Source organism: Rana temporaria, chromosome 10, assembly GCF_905171775.1.
Source record: "Rana temporaria chromosome 10, aRanTem1.1, whole genome shotgun sequence".
In the NCBI taxonomy this organism is placed as follows: domain Eukaryota; kingdom Metazoa; phylum Chordata; class Amphibia; order Anura; family Ranidae; genus Rana; species Rana temporaria.
Genome location: NC_053498.1, coordinates 58,579,352 through 58,601,521, shown reverse-complemented (window position 1 = coordinate 58,601,521; position 22,170 = coordinate 58,579,352). Strand labels below are relative to the sequence as shown.

General features: G+C 46.2%; 1 protein-coding gene across 1 annotated transcript in view; it reads left to right on the top strand.

Annotated features, from left to right (window-relative positions):
- Positions 1–273: 273 nt before the first annotated feature.
- The window catches only part of PAFAH1B2 (platelet activating factor acetylhydrolase 1b catalytic subunit 2), a 39,138-nt gene continuing 17,241 nt past the window's right edge, over positions 274–22,170 (top strand). The window contains exons 1-5 of the mRNA XM_040327663.1: positions 274–381; positions 14,589–14,685; positions 16,633–16,722; positions 19,269–19,385; positions 19,482–19,604. Coding sequence (XP_040183597.1) covers positions 14,605–14,685; positions 16,633–16,722; positions 19,269–19,385; positions 19,482–19,604 — 411 coding nt within the window. The 5' untranslated portion in view covers positions 274–381; positions 14,589–14,604. The remainder of the gene's footprint in view (positions 382–14,588; positions 14,686–16,632; positions 16,723–19,268; positions 19,386–19,481; positions 19,605–22,170) is intronic.

Below are 22,170 nucleotides of genomic sequence, written 5' to 3'. Positions count from 1 at the left end.
TGTCTGGAATGGGGCACGCTCCTAGGAGCATTTCTATTAAACTCAATGTCCGGGTGACGGAGACTCTGGGAACGATGACCTATCTGGGAGCAAGCAGATAACCGGAATAACACGAAGCACCTCCAGCCTGGGATAACCGGCTCCTCGCCTTTCTGAGACTCAGCCAGCCTCAACCCCCACCAGTACGCCGTCACACTCTCTATCCGCCACCATACCGGACTTCCGGCGCTCTGGGACACGACACGTCACGTCCGCCGCCTCTCATTGGTCTAGCGCTTCGTGACTGAAACAAACGGAAGTTGCGTAAAGGCGACGGTCGCGCCAGCAAGAGCAGCACCGGGGGCTCTTAGACCGGAAGGGGTGGAGTTACCGGAGCACCGAGTGAGTAAAGTCAGGGGATTGGTGGTAGAGTGGTGCCGATGGGAGGACCGGGCTGGGAGGGGACTGTTATGGTGTTAGTGCTGTGTGCTGCTCCAGCTGAGCAGAGGCCTCATTGAAGATGTGAGGTCTGATCTGTGGAGAGGAGGCTGAGCTGATAGAGAACCGGCCACAGCCTGGAATAAAAAGAAACCTGTCATTAAAGAAAAAAAAATGGCTTCCTCCATCCCCACCCTGTGCTGTACACCCTATAGGGGCTGCATTCACCTGTACCTTTCCTCCTCCCCTTTGATGGTAATTGTCTATAATTGTAGTGGTCCTCAATGGCTTCTAAAAGCCACGCATATCTGCATTGTAGCCGGGTGACTGGCCGCATATCTGCATTGTAGTCTGGTGACTGGCCGCATATCTGCATTGTAGTCGGGTGACTGGCCGCATATCTGCATTGTAGTCGGGTGACTGGCCGCATATCTGCATTGTAGTCTGGTGACTGGCCGCATATCTGCATTGTAGTCGGGTGACTGGCCGCATATCTGCATTGTAGTCTGGTGACTGGCCGCATATCTGCATTGTAGTCGGGTGACTGGCCGCATATCTGCATTGTAGCTGGGTGATTGGCCGCATATCTGCATTGTAGTCGGGTGACTGGCCGCATATCTGCATTGTAGTCGGGTGACTGGCCGCATATCCGCATTGTAGCCGGGTGACTGGCCGCATATCTGCATTGTAGCCGGGTGACTGGCCGCATATCTGCATTGTAGCCGGGTGACTGGCCGCATATCTGCATTGTAGCCTGGTGACTGGCTGCATATCCGCATTGTAGCCGGGTGACTGGCCGCATATCTGCATTGTAGTCGGGTGACTGGCCGCATTGTAGCCGGGTGACTGGCCGCATATCTGCATTGTAGCCGGGTGACTTGCCGCATATCTGCATTGTAGCCGGGTGACTGGCCGCATATCTGCATTGTAGCCGGTAGACTGGCCGCATATCTGCATTGTAGTCGGGTGACTGGCCGCATATCTGCATTGTAGCTGGGTGACTGGCCGCATATCTGCATTGTAGCCGGGTAACTGGCCGCATATCTGCATTGTAGCCGGATGACTGGCCGCATATCTGCATTGTAGTCGGGTGACTGGCCGCATATCTGCATTGTAGCCAGGTGACTGGCCGCATATCCGCATTGTAGCCGGGTGACTGGCCGCATATCTGCATTGTAGCCGGGTGACTGGCCGCATATCCGCATTGTAGCCGGGTGACTGCCTGCATATCTGCATTGTAGCCGGGTGACTGGCCGCATATCCGCATTGTAGCCTGGTGACTGGCCGCATATCTGCATTGTAGCCGGGTGACTGGCCGCATATCTGCATTGTAGCCTGGTGACTGGCTGCATATCCGCATTGTAGCCGGGTGACTGGCCGCATATCTGCATTGTAGCCGGGTGACTGGCCGCATATCTGCATTGTAGCCTGGTGACTGGCTGCATATCCGCATTGTAGCCTGGTGACTGGCCGCATATCTGCATTGTAGCCGGGTGACTGGCCGTATATCTGCATTGTAGTCTGGTGACTGGCCGCATATCTGCATTGTAGTCGGGTGACTGGCCGCATATCTGCATTGTAGTCTGGTGACTGGCCGCATATCTGCATTGTAGTCGGGTGACTGGCCGCATATCTGCATTGTAGTCGGGTGACTGGCCGCATATCTGCATTGTAGCCGGGTGACTGGCCGTATATCTGCATTGTAGTCTGGTGACTGGCCGCATATCTGCATTGTAGTCGGGTGACTGGCCGCATATCTGCATTGTAGCTGGGTGACTGGCCGCATATCTGCATTGTAGTCGGGTGACTGGCCGCATATCTGCATTGTAGCCGGGTGACTGGCCGCATATCCGCATTGTAGCCTGGTGACTGGCCGCATATCTGCATTGTAGCCGGGTGACTGGCCGCATATCTGCATTGTAGCCTGGTGACTGGCTGCATATCCGCATTGTAGCCGGGTGACTGGCCGCATATCTGCATTGTAGTCGGGTGACTGGCCGCATTGTAGCCGGGTGACTGGCCGCATATCTGCATTGTAGCCGGATGACTGGCCGCATATCTGCATTGTAGTCGGGTGACTGGCCGCATATCTGCATTGTAGCTGGGTGACTGGCCGCATATCTGCATTGTAGCCGGGTGACTGGCCGCATATCTGCATTGTAGCTGGGTGACTGGCCGCATATCTGCATTGTAGCCGGGTGACTGGCCGCATATCCGCATTGTAGCCTGGTGACTGGCCGCATATCTGCATTGTAGCCGGGTGACTGGCCGCATATCTGCATTGTAGCCTGGTGACTGGCTGCATATCCGCATTGTAGCCGGGTGACTGGCCGCATATCTGCATTGTAGTCGGGTGACTGGCCGCATTGTAGCCGGGTGACTGGCCGCATATCTGCATTGTAGCCGGGTGACTGGCCGCATATCTGCATTGTAGCCGGATGACTGGCCGCATATCTGCATTGTAGTCGGGTGACTGGCCGCATATCCGCATTGTAGCTGGGTGACTGGCCGCATATCTGCATTGTAGCCGGGTGACTGGCCGCATATCTGCATTGTAGCCGGGTGACTGGCCGCATATCTGCATTGTAGCCGGGTGACTGGCCGCATATCTGCATTGTAGCCGGGTGACTGGCCGCATATCTGCATTGTAGCTGGGTGACTGGCCGCATATCTGCATTGTAGCCTGGTGACTGGCTGCATATCCGCATTGTAGCCGGGTGACTGGCCGCATGTCTGCATTGTAGCCGGGTGACTGGCCGCATGTCTGCATTGTAGCCGGGTGACTGGCCGCATATCTGCATTGTAGCCGGGTGACTGGCCGCATGTCTGCATTGTAGCCGGGTGACTGGCCGCATATCTGCATTGTAGCCGGGTTACTGGCCGCATATCTGCATTGTAGCTGGGTGACTGGCCGCATATCTGCATTGTAGCCTGGTGACTGGCCGCATATCTGCATTGTAGCTGGGTGACTGGCCGCATATCTGCATTGTAGCCGGGTGACTGGCCGCATATCTGCATTGTAGCTGGGTGACTGGCCGCATATCTGCATTGTAGCCGGGTGACTGGTCGCATATCCGCATTGTAGCCGGGTGACTGGCCGCATATCTGCATTGTAGCCGGGTGACTGACCGCTCGGGCTGCAGAAGCCGCATTAAAGTGGAAGGCCGATCTCATACCCCCCTACCGGTCAATGAAGAGGAACAACGACCGGCACTCATAAGAAGATGCCAGCTCAGGACGTTACCCCCACTCATAAAGACTTGAGTCCTCGCACGATCCAGAACTATCCCAGCTCCAATCTCCTCTCTTCCTGGTCTCCCAGGAGACTCTGAGCAGTGCGACTCGTAGGCTCCTGATGCTCTCAGTCAGATTTTGTGCAGAGATGGGGCTTAACATCTCTGTTTGTGTCTATGGATGCACACAGCCCAGATCGGGAGCATGCCCCCTTGGCACCCAGAGGAAAGGAGTAGCAGAGAGTGCCGACAGGGGACTCCATAGAGGGGGTAAGGAGCTGCTCTGTGCAATGTCGTTGCACAGAGCAGGTAAGTATAACATCTTTTTCTATTTCACTCCGGTGCGACTTGTCATGCGATTTGAGAGTTCTATGTGTGCCTATGGAACCGTTCAAATCGGTGTGACTCGGGCTTGCATCAATTTGAAAAAGGTTCCTGCACTATTTTTGGCGGTTTTGCACAGATGTCTGCAAGTCGCAAATTAAATCACACTGACTGGTAGCCTTGAAACTGCACTGAAGTAGAGTGATATCAAAGCCACTTTCAGTGTGAATGGGGGCTTGGCATCACTTGAACTACTTGCCCTCTGGAAGATTTACCCCCTTCATGACCAGGCCATTTATTTATTTTTTGCCACTGCATTACTTTAACTGACAATTACTTGGTCATTCAACGCTGTGTACACAAATGAAATCTTATGCAATTTGTTTCAGACAAATAGAGCTTTTTTTTATTTCTTGCGCTATAAACAAAAAAAGAAGAATTTTGAAATAAGAACAGTATTTTTTACTTATAAAACATATCCAATAAAAAAGTAAAAAAATCAAATGTCTTCATAAATTTAGGCCAATATATATTCTACTCCGTATTTTTGGAAAAAAATCCAATAAGCGTATATTGATTGGCTTGCATGAAAGTTATAGCGTCTACAAACTGATATACGCTATACTACTATACTAAAAGTATTGCCTGGCCTGCCTTTACACGCACATAAATCCGTAGGGTTGAATATTGAATTGGCCCACTTTTTGAATCTATTCAGCCCCTTTCACACTGAGGCATATTTCAGGCGTTTTAGCACAAAAAATAGCGCATAAATACCGCCTGAAATACTCCTGCCCCAGGATTCTCAATGTGATTGCCGCTCCTTCCCATTGAAATCAATAGGAAACTGCGGTAATACCGCCGGCAATGCGCCTCTGCAGAGGCGCATTGCGGGCTGTATTTACCCTTTTTCGGCCACTAGCAGGGGTTAAAACTGCACCGCTAGCAGCCGAATATCGCGGTAAATGGTGGCGCTAAAAATCAAGCCTCTATACCTCCTGCGCCCAGTGTGAAAGGGGCCTAACAGCTTCAACTCTTCTGGGAAGGCTGTCCACAAGAATTCAAAATGTGTCTATGGGAATGTTTGACCATTCTTCCAGAAGCGCGTTGGTGAGGTCAGGCACTGACGTTGGGCGAGAAGGCCTGGCTCGCAGTCTCCGCTCGAATTCATCCCAAAGGTGTTCTATCGGGTTGAGGTCAGGACTCTGTGCAGGTCAACCAAGTTCTTCCACCCCATCCATGTCTTTATGGACTTTGCTTTGTGCACCGGTGAGCAGTCATGTTGGAACAGGAAGGGGCCGTTCCCAAACTGTTCCCACAAAGTTGGGAGCATGAAATTATCCAAAATGTCTTGGTATGCTGATGCCTTAAGAGTTCTCTTCCCTGGAACTAGGGGGCCAAGCCCAACCCCTGAAAAACAGCCCCACACCATAATGCCCCTCCACCAAATGATTTGAACCAGTGCACAAGCAAGGTCCATACAGACATGGGTGAGCGAGTTTGGGGTGGAGAAATATTACTGGCATGCACAAAGTCCTGACCTCAACTTGATAGAACACCTTTGGGATGAATTAGAGTGTAGACTGTGAGCCAGGCCTTCTTGTCCAACATCAGTGCCTAACCTTACAAATGCGCTATTGGAAGAATGGTCAAACATTCCCATAGACACACTCCTGAACCTTGTGGACAGCCTTCCAGAAGAGCTGAAGCTGTTATAGATTCAAAGGGTGGGCCAACGCAATAATGAACCCTACGGACTAAGACATGAAGTTCATGTGCATGTAAAGGCAGGCGTCCCAATACTTTTGGTAATATAGTGTATGGGCCAGATTCAGTAAGGAGATACGACGGCGTATCTCTGAGTTGCGGCGTCATATCTATGCGCCTGATTCTTAGAATCAGTTATGCATATATTTGACTAAGATCCGACCGGCGTAAGTCTCTTACGCCGTCGTATCTTAGTTGCAATTTTACGCTGGCCGCTAGGTGGCGCTTCCGTCAATTTACGCAATGAATATGCTAATTAGGTAGATACGCCGATTCTCAAACGTACGTATCGCCCGGCGCATTTTTTTACGTAGTTTACGTTGGGCTTTTTCCGGCATAAGGTTACTCCTGCTATATGAGGTGTACGCAATGTTAAGTATTGACGTCGTTCCCGCGTCAAATTTTGAAATTTTTACATTGTTTGCGTAACTCGTTCGCGAATAGGGCTGTACGTAAGTTACGTTCACGTCTAAAGCATTGATGATTTGCGGGGGAATTTCGAGCATGCGCACTGGGATTCTTTTACGAACGGCGCATGCGCCGTTCGTAAAAAAAAATGTCAAATACGTGGGGTCACACAAAATTTAGATAAAACACGCCCACATCATCCAAATTTGAATTAGGCGGGCTTACACCGGAGCACATACGTTACGCCGCCGTAACTTAGGGCGCAAGTTCTTTCAGAATACGGAACTTGCGCCCTAATTAACGGCGGCGTAACGTACGCCCGCACAAAATTACGCAGGGCTATCTGAATCTAGCCCTCTATCTTTTCAATACTAGTAATGGCTGTGATCAGTGACTTCTATAGCGGGACTGTGATAGTATGACAGGCAATCTGACACTCTGTGGGGACCAGAGACACGAATACAGTGATCATTGCTAAAAATATACACACTTCCTGTACTAATGACACTGACTGGGAAGGGGTTAACAAGTGATCAAGGGGTTAAATGTGTGCCCAGCCAGTGCTTGGTGCATTCACTGTGTTCTGTTTTTACTAAGGGATGTGCTGTTTTTATCACCTGCTTTGCAGGAAAACAAACTGGCACATTACTGCTGACAGGAGAGACCTCTGCTTTGTTTACATTCACAGAGCTCTGTCCCGTCATCCATTTCACTGATCAGCAGGTGCCGGCGGTCAATCATTAGCTGAGACCCACTGATCGGCTTGTGCTGTGTCTAATCACAGCACAGCCGGCGAGGCGCATGCACCCCCTGCCCACAAAAGCTGGATCACGTATGAGCTCTCCGCTGACATCACTGCCATCAGTCGGGGCAGCGCGTCATCACGACTTCCAAGTTGGGATCCGCCAGCTGCCCTGATTGTAGGGCTGCGCATCTTCACCGGTCTCACGATTCGATGCGATTATCAAGTCCACGATTCGATTCCGCGATGCATCACGATTAGGGGTGTAACGGATCAAAAAACTCACGGATCGGATCGATCCTCGGATCAGGAGTCACGGATCGGATCATTTTCGGATCAGCAAAAAAAAAAAGACAAATCGTGTTACACCCACCAGAGTTTTATATTTCATAGTTATTTTCAACACGAAACGGAGCTTATGTGCTTAAATACAGTATATGTAAATCCGACGGACTGTTTACATGGTACATTTTAAAAGCCGCAGCAAACCTGCTGACCTTGCATGCTTGCTAATGTGACAGAACACCTCTGATTTTCACATTTAACTAAATGTTAAATGTGAAAATCAGAGGTGTTCTGTCACATTAGCAAGCATGCAAGGTTTGGATTTCTAAATACTGTATTTAAGCACATAAGATCAGTTTTGTATTGAAAATAACGATGAAATATATGATCTGACACACACAGCAGGGCTCTTCCTCCACCTGTCAGTGATTATTGTGGGGTATGATGGTGTCTCCATAGTGTGTGTGAGTGTGTGATCACAGGGAACACGGTGTGGAGGGGAGGGATGTGTCAGGCTCATACAATGTATTCACTACCGTATGTGTTCTGCTCTCTGATGGTCTCCTCGTCCAGTGCTGGGGATGCCGAATAACATCCTCCCCCGTCCAGGAATACAATCACAAACACTCGGCCTCCCCCTCCTCCCCCCCCCCGGGCTCCGCAGCACATCTCCTTTTCCCTTCACACACAGCTCTGGCCAAAACACACACACACGCTGCCTTGCTTGTAACGCGCCCGCTGATTGGTTTGGAGGCAGGGCAGCTCTGGGTCATCGCTTCTGTTAAGTATCCTGATTGGCCGAGTGCTAGTGTTTCGTTTCCCGCCTCCTCCTTTCCTGTCAGTCAGTGTACTGCAGTGAGAGGAGGCTGAGGGAGCTCACAATCTACGGATCATACGGATCACATGTGTGCCGATCCGAAAAGGTTGATCCGTGCGGATCACGGATCAATGACGATCCGTTACACCCCTAATCACGATTGCAGCGCAAGTGCGCATGGCTCTCCCCCCAAAATACTAAAGGAGATGATCAGAGACTGCAGACATGCTAGAGGAGATGATCAGAGACTGCAGACATGCTAGAGGAGACGATCAGAGACTGCAGACATGCTACAGGAGATGATCAGAGACTGCAGACATGCTACAGGAGATGATCAGAGACTGCAGACATGCTACAGGAGATGATCAGAGACTGCAGACATGCTACAGGAGATGATCAGAGACTGCAGACATGCTACAGGAGATGATCAGAGACTGCATACATGCTACAGGAGATGATCAGAGACTGCGGACATAATACAGGAGATGGTCTATATTTCTCCTCCATACAGACCAGTCCCTGCCTGCAGTGACAATGACTTATAGGTGACACATCAGATTCCACTACATGCCCGTACCCCAGGGCTCGACAAATCCCGGGCGCCAGGTCGCCATGGCGACTAGAAATGGGGCCCTGGCGACTTGGCTTGGAAGGGGGGAAAAAAATTTTTTTTTTTTTTTTTGAGCTGGGGCCATCTGGTGGTGAGCCGTTGGTATTACAAGTTATTACCACCACATGTGTGAGCTGGCGCCATCTGGTGGTGGCCGTTGGTATTACAAGTTAAGCATTACAAGTTAAAGCGGGGGTTCACCCTTAGAGGGCACTTTTCCCCCTTCGCTTCCTGCTCGTTATTACTAGGGGAATCGGCAATTTATTTAAAAATATGTGCAGTACTTACCCGTTTACGAGACGCATCCTCTCCGTCGCTTCCGGGTATGGGCTTCGGGAATGGGCGGTCCTTCTTGATTGACAGGTTTCCGAGAGGCTTCCGACGGTCGCATCCATCGCGTCACGATTTTCCGAAAGAAGCCGAACGTCGGTGCGCAGGCGCAGTATAGAGCCGCACCGACGTTCGGCTTCTTTCGGCTACGAGTGACGCGATGGATGCGACCGTCGGAAGCCTCTCGGAAGGCTGTCACTCAAGAAGGAACGCCGGCTCCCGAAGACCCATACCCGGAAGCGACGGAAGAAGATGCAGCTCGAAAACGGGTAAGTACTGCACCTATTTTAATATAAATAGCCGATTCCCCTAGACCGAACGAGCAGGAAGCTAAGGGGAGATTTTTTTATTTTTTTTAAATGGGTGAACTCCCGCTTTAAACAGCAATTCTAATGTCATTTTTCACTATTTTCACTGCCATCTTCTTCCCTCTAATTAGAACCCTCAAACATTATATATATTTTTTATCCTAACACCCTAGAGAATAAAATGGCAAACGTTGCAATACTTTCTGTCATGCCGTATTTGCGCAGCGGTCTTACAAGCGCACTTTTTTGGTGAAAAAATTACACTTTTTTGAATTAAAAAATAAGACAATAGTAAAGTTATCCCCATTTTTTTTTTTTTTATATTATGAAAGATAATGTTACGCCGAGTAAATTCATACCCAACATGTCACGCTTCAAAATTGCGTCCGCTCGTGGAATGCAGACAAACTTTTACCCTTTAAAATCTTCATAGGCAACGTTTAAAAAAAATCTACAGGTTGCATGTTTTGAGTTACAGAGGAGGTCTAGGGCTAGAATTATTGCTCTCGCTCTACCAATCGCGGCGATACCTCACGTGTGTGGTTTGAACACCGTTTACATATGGGGGCGCTGGTCACGTATGTGTTCGCTTTCTGCGCGCAAGCTCGTCGGGACGGGGCGCGTTTTCTGGCTCCTAACTTTTTTACCTGGCTCCTAGATTCCAAGCAAATTTGTCAACCCCTGCCGTACCCCCCCTGTGTCCCCGGATCACAGCACCCCCCTCCTTCTCTGTACTTGCATGCTGTTCTGCACACAGAGGATGATTGGAGGGAACAATGAGGAAAATACATTTGCCTGATTTTCTTATAGTGTGCACCCCACTTTAGGCTGGATTGTCACCATTCAATGCATGTTTTTATGCATTTTATTGTGGATTTTTAAAATACACTAATGTGCATTTTCAGTGTGTTTTTATGTACTGCCATTGTCATCAATACGCCCTTTTAAAAATGCACAGATGACAATGAACCCTCAATAAAAATATCAGTACAGCGAGGACTTGGACTTTTAAATACACTGAGGAAATGTGTCAATTGTAATAGAAAAGTAGTGTAGTGTATTTAAAAGTCCAAGTCCTCGCTGTACTGATATTTTTATTGAGGGTTCATTGTCATCTGTGCATGTTTAAAGGGCGTATTAATGACAATGGCAGTACATAAAAACACACTGAAAATGCACATTAGTGTATTTTAAAAATCCACAATAAAATGCATAAAAACATGCATTGAATGGTGACAATCCAGCCTAAAGTGGGGTGCACACTATAAGAAAATCAGGCAAATGTATTTTCCTCATTGTTCCCTCCAATCATCACTTGTTATCGACAAGATGCACACGAGTAGAAGCAATAGCATTTATTAGAGGATCATACATTAAGTGACCGCTCTGCTTTTTAATATCACATAGATGGTGCCACACCACAAAAAATAGGGCTTGTAGAATAGTCATCTTATCAAAGGTTGTAAAAATAGGGCTAGTCATCTTATCTAAGCTGACTTACACATTACTTGTGTCAGGGTTTGACAAATTTGCTTAGAATCTAGGAGCCAGCTAAAAAAGTTAGGAGACAGAAGACGCTCCCCGTCCCGACGAGCTTGCGCGCAGAAGCGAACACATAAGTGAGCAGCGCCCGCATATGTAAACTGTGTTCAAACCACACATGTGAGGTATCGCCACGATTGGTAGAGTGAGAGCAATAATTGTAGCCCTAGACCTCCTCTGTAACTCAAAACATGCAACCTGTAGAGTTTTTTAAAACGTCGCCTATGAAGATTTTAAAGGGTAAAAGTTTGTCGGCATTCCACGAGCGGACGCAATTTTGAAGCGTGACATGTTGGATATGAATTTACTCGGCATAACATTATCTTTCATAATGTCATGGAGATCGGGGGATGGTGAGCAGGCAGATCGCCCATCTCATTACCGCCTGCAATGACACAAATCAGGGCTCGACAAATTACGGTCGCCAGGTCGCCATGGCGACTAGAAATAGCATCCTGGCGACCGTAATTTGTCGAGCCCTGATTTGTGTCATTGCAGGCGGTAATGAGATGGGCGATCTGCCTGCTCACAATCCCCCGATCTCCATTCCAGCTCGTCGGCATCAGCAGGGGGTTTGAATGTGCTGCGCTCATGTGACTGACTGCCCGGCCCACCTCTCTCCACCATGCTCTCACGTCTCTCAGCGTCAGCAGTGCACCTCCCGCCTTTCTACTGATCTGATCGTTATAGTCAGTGGACGGGGCTGACGCCAGGAGAGAGGCGGACCAGACAGTCACATGAGCGTGCCTTATACAAACAAGGCAACGTCTGAGTGAACGGAGCGCTCTCCCGGGAGGGACGGGGGCGGGGCCAAACATTGATTAATACGGACGCATGCATCGGTGCCGCATCGGGGACACCTGAATCGCGATGCAGCGATTAAATTTGACACCACTACCTGATTGATGGCAGTATTAGCCTCTCCCCGCCCCTCCACTGCTCGGCCCTCCAATGAGCACGGAGAAGCCATGCTGACTGATAGTCAGTATGGCTCTGCTCGGGGAGGAGTGAGAACCGAGCCATCGGTGATGTTCAGTGGTTCGGTTCTCAGTGCAGAGATGCCGGGGGACAGCGGCGGCATCATCCTGATGCTCCATCCACCGAGGTAAGTATGAATAGCAAAAAACAAAAACAAAAAAAACCCATACTTATCTTTTAAGTAAAGATACTTGGCACCATCCCGTGGCCATCGCCTGCATTCACCACTTGGAAGGACTAGGTCTGCAGCAACTAGTATGTGGGCCCACACATGCTTCTGGTCACACACTCGATCTTATTTTCAGACAAGATCTGGAAGTAAAAATTCTGGAAAATGAGCCGTTACCATGGACAGACCACCATGTAATCAAATTCATGATTACCAAAAATACCCCTTTAAGAAAAACGCCAAAACCAGTGACAATGCACTGGACGAGATCTTAGAAGAAGCTCCATTCGGAACTCTTCAAAACAATATTGGGGAATAAAGTAAAAACAATCCATTCACATCAATCAGCCACTGAAACCCTGGATGCCATTAACACAGCTCTACTACAGTCAGCCGACTTAGTAGCGCCCAAACGTAAAACCTGCATCCGGAAATACAACTCCAGCTGGTTTAACGACCAGCTGTCGTTCCTTAAGCAAGAACGCAGAAGAGCGGAAGCAGCTTGGAAAAGAAGCACTACAGACGAAAACCACGCCATCTACAAGGAAACAACAAAAAAATACCACAAAGAAATTTTCCAGGCCAAAAAAAACATTTTTCCAAGATCATCACCAATGCCCTAAACCGTCCCCATGAACTCTTCAAGCTGGTCAGTCAGACCATGAACCCAGCCTGTCTTGAAGCCCCCAATTCTGATACCCAAGAATTTTGCAATTAATTATCGGATCATTTTGTTAACAAAATTGAAAGGATCCTTGAAAGAATTCAGCAAAACTGTACCCCCCCCCTCAATCGCCTGCCCAATCCCCACAGGAATCAGGCCCAATCAACAATGTTTACTCTAAAACCCATCTCCCTCGAGGCCACAAAAAATATCATCAGCGCCCTGCGAAATAGCACAGCGCCTAACGATATTATCCCCATCAAACTGCTGAAGGAATGTGCCGATATTCTGGCACCACCCATCAAGCAGCTGATTAACCAGTCATTCAGGGAAGGCATAGTGCCCACCCTGTTGAACCAAGGTATAATCAAATCCATCTTAAAGAAACCCACCCTTGACCCCAAAGACCCTGAACACCGTCGTCCCATAACAGGCCTGAACATCTTTTTCAAGGTAATAGAGAAAGTTGTGGTACAACAGCTGCAACAGCATTTAGACACCCATAATTTGCTCGATCCTTATCAATCGGGTTTTCGTCCAGGGTACGGGACGGAAATAGCATTGCTCAAAATATGGGATGATGCTCTTGAGGCCGCAGACGAAGGAGAACCTTGTCTTCTAGTACTGTTGGACCTAAGCGCAGCTTTTGACACGGTAGACCACAAACTATTACTGACTCGGCTAGCTGAAGTAGCCAGAGTCGGGGAATGTGACTTATCCTGGTTCTCCTCCTTTTTGGAAAACTGATCACAAATAGTGAAACTGGGACCGTTCACCTCTGAAAAACGCAGTGTCCCTCAAGGATCCCCGCTGTCGCCGGTGCTGTTTAATATCTATCTCCGCCCTCTTTTTGAAATCATCAGCAGCCAAAAGCTGCTCTACCACTCTTAAGCGGATGACACACAATTGTATTTTCGCATCTGCAACAAAAAGGATCATCATCTCGATCTAGAGAAATGCCTCTCTTTGATAGAGAACTGGATGACAAAGAGTTATCTCAAACTCAACGGTTCGAAAACAGAACTTCTCCTTTTTTATGCCAATCGGAAGAATCAACCTGCAACAACTTTGACACCTCCGCCCATTCTGGGAAAAATCATCACCCCTAGCACCAAAGTCAAAAGTCTCGGAGTCATCTTCGACACCTACATGACAATGGATGCACAAATAGGGTCAGTAGTCAGCGGATCGCACCATCTGCTGCGCCTACTACGCAGACTTATTCCATTTATTCCTAAAGAAGACATAGCAGTCGTGGTGGGAACAATTGTTAACTCCAGGCTGGACTATGCAAATGCCCTCTACCTTGGACTCGTCTGCAAGTCGTTCAGAATACGGCCGCGCGACTTGTGACGGGGAAAAAAACATGGGAATCAATCTCCCCATCACTGAGAAGCCTTCACTGGCTACCAGTGAAAGACATAATCACTTTCAAAGCACTCTGTCTAACGCATAAATGTATTTGGGGAAATGCCCCCAATTATCTATGCGAAAAAATAAAAGCCTACAACCCCAATCACGTTCTGCGATCCTCCAACCAAAATGTACTCCAAAACCAGATACAAGTCCAAAGGAGAAAGAAGATTTGCTGTCCAAGGCCCTCGACTTTGGAACACTTTACCAACCTCCATTCGGTTGGAGGAGAACCACTTGGCCTTTAGGAGAAAGATCAAAACCCATCTCTTTTGAGCTCAAAGGAGAAGTGGTCAAACAAGCGCCCAGAGGCGATTCAGTTCGCATGTGTAGCGCTATATACATTTTTCACTCACTCACTCACCATCTGGTGGCAAAATACAATATTGTTCTGTTTACAACAATAAAAAAATCATTCAGCTAGCACAGAAAATAGGCTAATAACATTTGCTATTTTGCACAAAAAGAATGTACATGCACTTTCATTGGGCAAATAGATGTACATTTTTTTTTTTGTTCGTTTGTGTTGTATTTTGTTTTAATCACCACATATCACTCATGTACATCTCTTGTTTTTACAGGCAGATTGTCTGCATAATGAGTCAGGGGGACACAAACTCTGCTGCTGTCCCTCATGCTGCTGAGGATGTACATGGGGATGACCGGTGGCTCTCTCAGGTAATACAGGGGATTTTTTTTTTCTCACTCTTATGCCGCGTACAGACGGTCGTTTTTTGTGATGAAAAAAAACGACGTTTTAAAAAACGTCATTTAAAATGATCGTGTGTGGGCAAAACGTCGTTTTATGTCTTCAAAAAAACGACCAAAAAAAAATTCGAACATGCTCGAATTTTTTGTGTCGTTTTTCAAAACGTCGTTTTTGTTTCACAGAAATTGACCGTGTGTAGCAAAAAACGACGTTTAAAACGACGTTGTTACACCCGCGCATGCCCAGAAGCTAGTTATGAAGTGAGCTTCAATGGAAAAAAGTGGTGAAACGTAACCTCGCTTTGCTAGAGCATTGTGAAAAAACGATGGTGTGTAGGCAACATCGTTTTTGAAAATGATGTTTCAAAAACGTCGTTTTATTTCACGATTTAAAACGTTGTTTTTTTTCATCACAAAAAACGACCGTCTGTACGCGGCATTATTGTTTGCAGATGCTTCATTTTCAACACTTGGTTCCAGAGTATTAAAATGTTGCGACAATAAACAGGCTTATCCTGTGCTACTAAATTATTAAAGCTGGGTTAGTAGTTTCAAAATCTCCTGAATTTTTCTTGCTCTCTGCTAGAGTAAATACTAGTATTTTATTCAATCTACACTTGCATAGTCTGTGCTACATTTACCTTGTGACATCATCAATGAATACAGGGTAATGGAGCTAAGCCCAGGAATCCTGAGGCAGAGAGACCAGTGCCACTTTTGCAGCCGTTGCAAACTTCAATTCCCATCATGCAAATGCAATTGTAATTTTCAATGACTGCTCAAGTTTCCAAAGAGTGCTCAAAATAATATAATGCAGTCCTCTAACCAGTTCATACATCCAAGGCAACGTGCTCTTTACAAATTTGTTCATACGTGCTGTTTGAAATGACATGAAATCTTCTCTGTACAATTGACCCTATGTTATGCATAGCATAGGGTCCAGTCCGCAAGGTGCCCCAACAGATCATGTTTTCAGGCTTTCCATTGTTTTGCACAGGTGATTTTATCAGTTTCACTGCTTTAGTAATTACCACAGCCGTTTCATCTGAGGGAAATCCTAAAAACATGACCTGTTGTGGCGCCTTGAGGACTGGCTTTGAGAAGTACTGCTGTACAGCAATGAATTTAAATTGCACTTGTGGTATTCACCGTCCCTGGTAATGTTCTGTGTTGGCCACCAGATGTCACTCCCTCTCCACTCCTCTCCTTGAGCCACCTCAGTGTAATTAATCCTCCTAGGGACTTTATGCCTCTCAAATAGTTATTAGGAGAACCACTATAGCGTAGCATCTTTTATTAATTTTATGCGTTGAAAAAAATTGCTGGCATTACACTTGCATAGGTAAAGCAAAGAATCGCATGTAAACACAGAAGCTGCGTGCGCTCCCAGGGCAGGACTTCCAGTGACATCATGCTTGGCCCGTGAAGAGCACGCAGTGTGGTACTTCTGGGTTTACATGCAATTCTTTGCTTTACCTATGTGGGTGTAATGGCAGCATTTTTTTTAAACTAATAAAAGATACTACGCTATGGTGGTTCCCCTCTTGATGCCCTGTGCTCACAGGCAGTGGATCGAATAATGCGCAGTGCCTTTTAATCTGAAATAAGAGGGGCGCCGAACAGCTGGATCTATAAGTGTGTTGGGGACAGAACTGAAGATTAGGTAACTAACTATAGGTGCCGGAGCTTTAACATGTCAGTGTTTCAGTAAGCATTGAAGGCAACGCCTCAACATGACATCCAGGAAACTAATATCTTTAAAATAACAGGTCAGGTATGGAAACTTACATAATTGTCTTGTGACAGGTGCATGAAAAAGCTGTAGGTTTATAATTTTTTTATTGTTTGAGAATAACAATGCAATGTAATTCCTCCTGAAAAATGTTTAATTGAAACAATTTATTTTCACTCTTTTAGCACAACAGGTTTGTATTGGACTGCAAGGACAAAGAACCAGATGTCTTGTTTGTAGGGGACTCCATGGTGCAGTTAATGCAGCAGTATGAGGTAATACGCGTTCTTTCTTTTTGTATGTAGGTTGCCTCTAAAACATGCCAAGCTACTTATTTTTAAGATTTATATTTAATACATATTATAATGTACTACATTTTATATAATTTTCATTTATTTTGTTAAAGACTAAACAAGTAAATACAGACACAGTTGAGTAAGTCAGAGGATTGGTCTTTCCCCAATGAGATCCCACCTCCAGCACACAGATCATTCTTTTCATATTGAACACACGCACACTAAACCCAGACACACAGTCTCAACGTTCAGCACTCAGAAAGATCTTCGGTTAAGCGGCAGTCTCTGCCATTTCCACCTCTGCACAAGTAAATGTTCTCTTTTCTGCCCACTGTACAGGATTGTGTGTGTTAGAACACACATTAGCCTTTCCCTGGTATACTGGTCACAGCACAAACACACATCCCTTTCCAGTATCCATACTAGCAGTGAGATGTCCTTCCAATACACAGAACATTCTAACCAGTTTGATACCAACAGAGTATGTACAATAACCCTTCAGTGACCAATCTGCAGTGTATGTGCATTAAACTCTCAGTGATCAGATGCGTTAATACATCAGTCCTCCAGCTTATAAACATTAACCCCTGAGTGACATGCCTGCAGTGTATGTGATCTGCTTCAAAAGCATGTGCATTAACCTGTCACTAATAAATATTTTGTGTGTGTGCATTAACCACTCAACACTTATTCATCTGAGCAAATGTGCTAACTTTGCTCAGCCAATGTGCATTCGCCTTCATTCTCATTCCCTTGGCATGTATGTTAACCTTTATAATACAGACTGTATGCTCTCATAGTCTCCTTCTCTTCTGCATATTATGTGTGCAGATACTGCCCTGTGTCATACCCACCACATTTCTTACCTGCACATACAGTACCAGAAAATCATCACATAGAGGACTTTTCGTCCCCTATGTGATGAAAAATTGCCTGGCAATGAACAGGTATATACAGGCTGATACTCAATTGGTTAAACAGCAGAGTGGCGGCCGTGGAGTTCTGGAGTGTTTTTTTTTTAAACATAGTGTGTGTGCACATTGAACAGCGCAGATCTTAAGAAAATATGCATAAAGCCAATCCGAGTGGCTCTGTGCCCTGTAATCACTGAGATGGCCAGTCACAGCACACACAATTATAAATAGTACTACTGTTTACATTTGAGAGCCTTCCCCTTTCTTTCACAATGGGGGTTCATTTGTTCAGCAAGCAGCAGATTTAAGGTAGGGTAAATGTTATTGTGGGATCACTTTTTTTATTTTATTCCATCACCACCATCCCACTTCCTCTCTAGTACATCTCATCTGCATCCTGTTTCTGTATATTAACCCCTTTATCTCTCTTATCCTGCATATCTTCCAGCTCTCTGCCCGAAAACCCATACAGAGGTGTGGGCAGAAAGATGAAGGAAGAGTCTGCAGGAGTCCAACATTGCACATGGGATCCACTGATTGCAGGCTCCTGTAGAAAAATAAATTCACTTTTGTTTTATTTATTTTTTCTGAATTTTTTTTCCAGTTTTTGTACCCTTTAAGCATTTTATTTGAATTCTCCTTGTCATCTTATCTTCTAAATAAGAACTCTGTAATGACAAACAAGGCGTTAAAAACATGGCTTTTTAAAAAAAAAAAAAATGCCCTTTTATGTTAGCCTGTGTGTCCTTGCACACCTAGGTGGGTTACGGACAGAAAAAAACAGTAGCAATGCATTTAGACCACTTTCACACTGGAGGCATTAGAAAAAGTCCTGCAAGTAGCATCTTTGGAGTGGAGTATACACGTCCTTGCCCATTGAAATGAATGGGAACAGCTGCTGTAGTGCCTGCAAAGCATTTAACCCTTTCTTCAGCCACTAGTGGGGGTTAAAAGCACCCTGCTAGCAGCTGAAAAGCGCTGTTAAAACTCGGCCCGCTGTGTGTGTGAAAGGGCTTTAAGGACATGAGCGTTTTGCCACAAAATAAGGCCCAATGCATCTAAGCATGTGTAAACACATCTAAGCATGATAAGTGCATTTAGCGCATGAGCTTTCATTACAATGGCCAGAATAAATTAATATTTTGGCCAATGGAGGGTGAGCGGCCAGATGTTTGAGACACCTAAACGCATTTGCAAAACGTGTCTTTAGGTGTGTCTTACCTCTGCTTTTTCCGCCCTTGGAGCAAAGGTATCCATAGGAGGAAAAACATGTCCTGTGTACTTGGGGCCTTAAAGTCAAAATTTTGGGCAAACCCAGGCTTTGGATATACTGTAGCAGGCTATTTGAGTTCAGGGGCTCGCAAACAAGCAACTGTCAGTGGCAAAGAACCAACGTGATGGTTGAAGGCATAGTCAAAAAAAAATTGTAATGTAGAAATTTTACCATAAGTTACACAATGCGTTTTAATATCTTATAAAGTAGGTAGATGCAGTCTAAATAAATGTTCACAATCTGCCTGTTTTGGTCTCATCATGGAGTTTAAAAGCAATATTTATTTTCAGGTTTTGTAATCGTACAATAATATTTAATCTCCCTATATCTTCCAACAGATTTGGAGGGAACTGTTCTCTCCACTGCATGCACTGAACTTCGGCATTGGTGGGGACACCACACGCCATGTCCTTTGGAGACTTCAAACTGGAGAACTAGAGAATATCAAACCGAAAGTAAGAGAACTTGTTATATTTTTGTTCCAGTCTGGAATAAAAAAAAAAGTCAACATACACAATTTGCATTCTAAATAAATTGTCCTTATTCTATAGGTTGTTGTTTTATGGATTGGCACCAATAACCATGAGAATTCTGCAGATGAAGTGGCGGGAGGAGTGGAAGCCATCATAAAACTCATCAACACGTTGCAGCCACAAGCCAAAATAATTATCATTGTAAGTAGAAAACAATTAAGAGATGTCCTCCTGATGTTGCCAGGCCTACACATCAAGAGTCTGTTTCAAAAGGCTATGTCCGCTCCAAGCAGTTTTTGCATTTTCATACAAGTCTATAGATCTTTGAAAAGTCTAAACAAACTTAAAAGTAGGGTTGTCCCAATACCACTTTTTTAAGACCGAGTACAAGTACCGATACTTTTTTTTTTTTTTTATGTCATGTGTCAGTATTTTTTTTTATTTTACAATTTAAATTTTTCACTATTTTTTGTTGTTTTTTTACGATGCTTTCTTGGGGGGGGGGGAATGGATGTGTCAGTGTGTTTTTTATTTTAATACGTATTATTTATTGCCATTTTTTTCTTAGCCTTGTTGTGGGGCTTTGGTGAGATATCAGGGGTCATAACAGACCCCTGACATCTCACCTTTGAGACAGAAAAAGGGACTAAGAAAAAGGGACACAGATTCCCCAGTCCCTTTCTCAGCTGCACTGGAAATGAATGGACAGGCGACAGAGGCTCCTATCCATTCATAAACTGATGCTCAGTCATATGAATGGACAGAGTCAGTGATCACTGACTTTGTTCATTCAGAAAAGGTAGGAGTTGGGTTTAGCGGCTCCTACCGCCGCTCTCCATCCTGACAGAGGGGGCGGAGGAGGACATGGAGGGGGACACAGAGCACGGAGGGGGGACACGGAGCATGGAGAGGGGGAGCAGAACAGAGGACAGCAGTGGCACGGAGGGGGGAGAGCAGAACGGCAGCGGCACGGAGGGGGGAGAGCAGAACGGCAGCGGCACGGAGGGGGGAGAACAGAACGGCAGCGGCACGGAGGCGGGGAGCAGAACGGCAGCGGCACCGAGGGGGGGGGGGGACACAGGAGCATGGAGGGAGAGAGCAGAACGGATAGGGGGAACTGGAGGAGGATACAGGGAAAGTCAGGTATCGATAAAGTATTGGAGCATTTTCCCCGAGTACAAGTACTCAGGGAAATGCTTGGTATCCGTCCCGATACTAGTATCGGTATCGGGACAACCCTACTTAAAAGTCTGTAAAACTGATGCGGTTGATACAGCCCCAAAACCTGTTAACACAGGTCCTAAACCCCAACTGAAGTCTCACATCACATGTTATAAAGGAGAAGAATGGTCAAAGCTCCTTTGTCCATACTTCTGTGGGTTAGTTCTACACTCCCATGACCAGATTCAGCTGACAGTGGGCTAGAGCCCGCTGTCGGCAAACCCAAGAACTGAGCAATTAGCATTTTTTTATTGTTTAGTTCTCAATGTAGAGCCGGTGGGGTACAGCTGCAGCTCACATCCACGCTGCAGCCATTTAGGTGAGTATGTGTTTGTTTTGTTTAATTCCCACACTTCATACGCCCTGCATGTTATTTTTTAACTGATTTTCAATTGGAAATGCCATAAAATACCTCTTTCTCTTGGTGGATATGTGCATGCTTCCCAGTGCTTTCTGCAGGCATAGATGTAAAACAGCTACAGTCCTCACTCAGTCAATACAGATGTCCTCACGCACACTTGTACTGCACAGAAAGAAAGGAGGTGTGTCTGACCAGGCCTTTTAGGGCTCATTCACACCAAAAACTGCACATAACCGTGACTGAAATCGGACCTAGAATGGTGAACGGGACCCCTGCTGTGAGTGGCTCCCCACTGCAGTGTGAACCCAGCCTCAAACTGCGGCCATTTGCATGAAACTGCATTAGGTGTTGTAAGGGGTTAGCTCGGTAGCGGGGTGTGTGACCCATTGGATGGGTTCACCACACACTGAATTTATACAGACTGGCAGTCTGGCATCTTGCTGGAAAACAATTGCAAGCATCCAAACAGCATAAACAAAATCAAACATAAAATAAACCCTAGCCAGCGCTGGGCAGACAGTGCTGGTCGTACAGCACAAAACAATAATCTTTTGATTTTTATCACACAGAAAAATCACTCCTCCTGACAAGACTTTCAGTACGCTGCTCTCCTACTCACAAAGCCTTAGGAATGATGCAGCAATTCAGTGGTAATCCTTTGGACTACTTATAGAGGCCTTAATTGCCTCATTCTGAACAGCTGAAGTCTTCCAATGCCCTCGAACTTTTCCTGGCTATTTCTCGCAGCCGACACCTAATAACGATTAGTGTATTGTCTGAGCAAGGCAGAAATGTATGTCCCGTTTGTGACAACACCCACAGATTTACCTGACTTCCTGTCACAGTGTGTAAGGGCTCTTAAGGTTTTTTCCACTTGCAGCTGTCATTGCCATCCCTCTGTAAAGAGATCCGTTGGGGATCATTTTCCAGAGGCATTTGACAGGCAGCTGAGATGCAATTTATCACGTCTTAGATGTCTGTTTTAACCCTTGAAAGCCCACAGCACCTCACCACAACTGCATGTAGTGCAAGTGGTTAAAAATTGCCCAATTTAATTGAATAGGTAGCACTTGGATGCAATACTAACATACAAAACCAATAAGAGCAAAACCACCACCTTCTAATTGTATGACAGTCTGTGTAGAGCTTCTCTTGATCTAGGTGTTGCAGTTCTCTCTGAAATCC